Source organism: Seriola lalandi, unplaced genomic scaffold, assembly GCF_002814215.2.
Source record: "Seriola lalandi dorsalis isolate HSWRI2012SDOR001 ecotype SW California unplaced genomic scaffold, Sedor1 jcf7180002054977, whole genome shotgun sequence".
NCBI lineage: Eukaryota > Metazoa > Chordata > Actinopteri > Carangiformes > Carangidae > Seriola > Seriola lalandi.
The window spans coordinates 806,240-807,966 of record NW_019525527.1 but is presented as its reverse complement, the minus strand read 5'-3'; the positions used below and the strand labels follow the sequence as shown (position 1 = coordinate 807,966).

General features: G+C 40.4%; 1 protein-coding gene across 3 annotated transcripts in view; it reads left to right on the top strand.

Annotated features, from left to right (window-relative positions):
* The first annotated feature begins 1,078 nt into the window (after positions 1-1,078).
* Positions 1,079-1,727, top strand: part of f7l (coagulation factor VII, like) — a 6,145-nt gene continuing 5,496 nt past the window's right edge. The window contains exons 1-2 of one of the 3 annotated variants that reach the window (XM_087171161.1): positions 1,079-1,097; positions 1,260-1,359. In XM_087171161.1, the coding sequence (XP_087027287.1) occupies positions 1,095-1,097; positions 1,260-1,359 (103 nt within the window). In that variant the 5' untranslated portion in view covers positions 1,079-1,094. Of the gene's footprint in view, positions 1,098-1,157; positions 1,360-1,727 lie in introns of those variants that run through there. The other 2 variants (XM_023396391.2, XM_087171160.1) reach the window with 2 other exon arrangements.

Below are 1,727 nucleotides of genomic sequence, written 5' to 3'. Positions count from 1 at the left end.
GGGGGCTGCAGCACTGAGAAATAAACAGATAAAAACTGAACTTCCACTGAATCAGTTTGTCTTCCTGTTTACAAACTTAATGATTTTACACTTTCAAATTTCCAATTCTCTTGTGTCATGTTTTATTTAAGAATGAAAATCTTTTCATTAATACAGTTTGATTGTCACGTGTTTTGTCTGGTGGTGTGGACTGTCTGGTCGTCATGGGAACAATCATCATAAAAGGCAAATTGTCGGAGGGAAAACTGATCAGAACTATGAAATGTTTTTTTATTTTTCCTCTCTTCTTGATTGTGTTAAAGACTTATGAGGAACCAGCAGCCTGTAAATGAACATCTCTGTGTCGGCTCATGAAAAATAAAATTTGTCTTCAGAGTCCAAACCGTCTCTTTTGTTGAATATTAAACTACAAATAAAAATAAAAATGTTTTCCAGAAGTAAATTTTTTTTTTAAATTTAATTTAAAAAAACGTACATCACATCAGCAATTTACTGTATAAATGGAGGATGCAGCACACCTGCCGCCACACGAGGGCGCCACCCACCAATTTATCAATAAGCGAAGCATCATGTAATTACAACTGGTCACTTCCTGCCAGACTTGACTTCTCGTTAGTGGGCTCCTCTATGAGTGTTCGTTATGACTTAAACTGTTAACGTACTGTTTAATGTTATTCAAAACTAAAGCCATAGAATGTGATAACACATAAGCTCATAATGTATTTAATTCTAAAACCACGTCCTAGTCACAGAGAAGTCAGACCAACCGATCAGATACCAATAAACTTTGATTATTGGAATGTGGGTTGTTATTGGTCAAATCCACAAGGACAAAATAAAATACTTTTCATTGATTTTTAAATTTTGAGATGAAGCGGGACGATGTGGTGGGGCACCGCCCCCCCCGAGCCCACGTCTAGAGCCGGGCCTGGTGCTCAGGCTTTTACACAGACCCGTGTTTCTAAATTCTGATTGGTGCATGGAAGTATTTGTCAACACGTTTCCCGCCCACTTAGAACCAGAGGGAAAGGACAAAGACCAACACTGGTGTTTCATGTGGGAAATAACGAAAACTGACCCAAGCTTAACAGGAAATGGTATTTAATACAGTTACTGTAGGAGTCAGCTGGTCAGTCAGCTGGTCAGTCAGCTGGTCAGTCAGCTGGTCAGCGTCAGTCGTTCTCAGGACAAACTGTTTGCACTGTGAACTTGTGTTTGTGAGCGTTTCTGTGTTTTCAGTGTCTCTGACCTTTGATCAGTTCAGAACAAACATGGCGTCTGTCAGCGGAGAAACGAGGCGACTCTTCATCCTACGACTCCTCATCGCTTCTATCCCAGCATGCACTGGGCTTCCTGGAGGTCAGTCGTCTGTTTCTTCCTCATGTTATACTCCTCCTCCTCATCTTCTTCTTCATTGGCTTTCAGCCATCTTAGTCCACAGCCGTCCACGTCTTTCTGTTGTGAAGTTCTCTGAGGACTGATGTCGATGTGCTGGACGTTCTGCTTAGAACACTAAAGTCACATTAGAACATTAACTCTCAGAAATAATGAAGGTTTTTCTTCTTCATTTGGATAAAAAAGGTCATAAAAAGGAACTAGAAAATTCCAGGGAAATTTTGAGTGCCACGGGGGCTACTGCCGGGATGAGTACATGATTTATTTCCAGTGTTCAAAAGTCACCCTGATCATATTCTGGTTTTGAGAAATGTCTTGATATAAAAGACTCT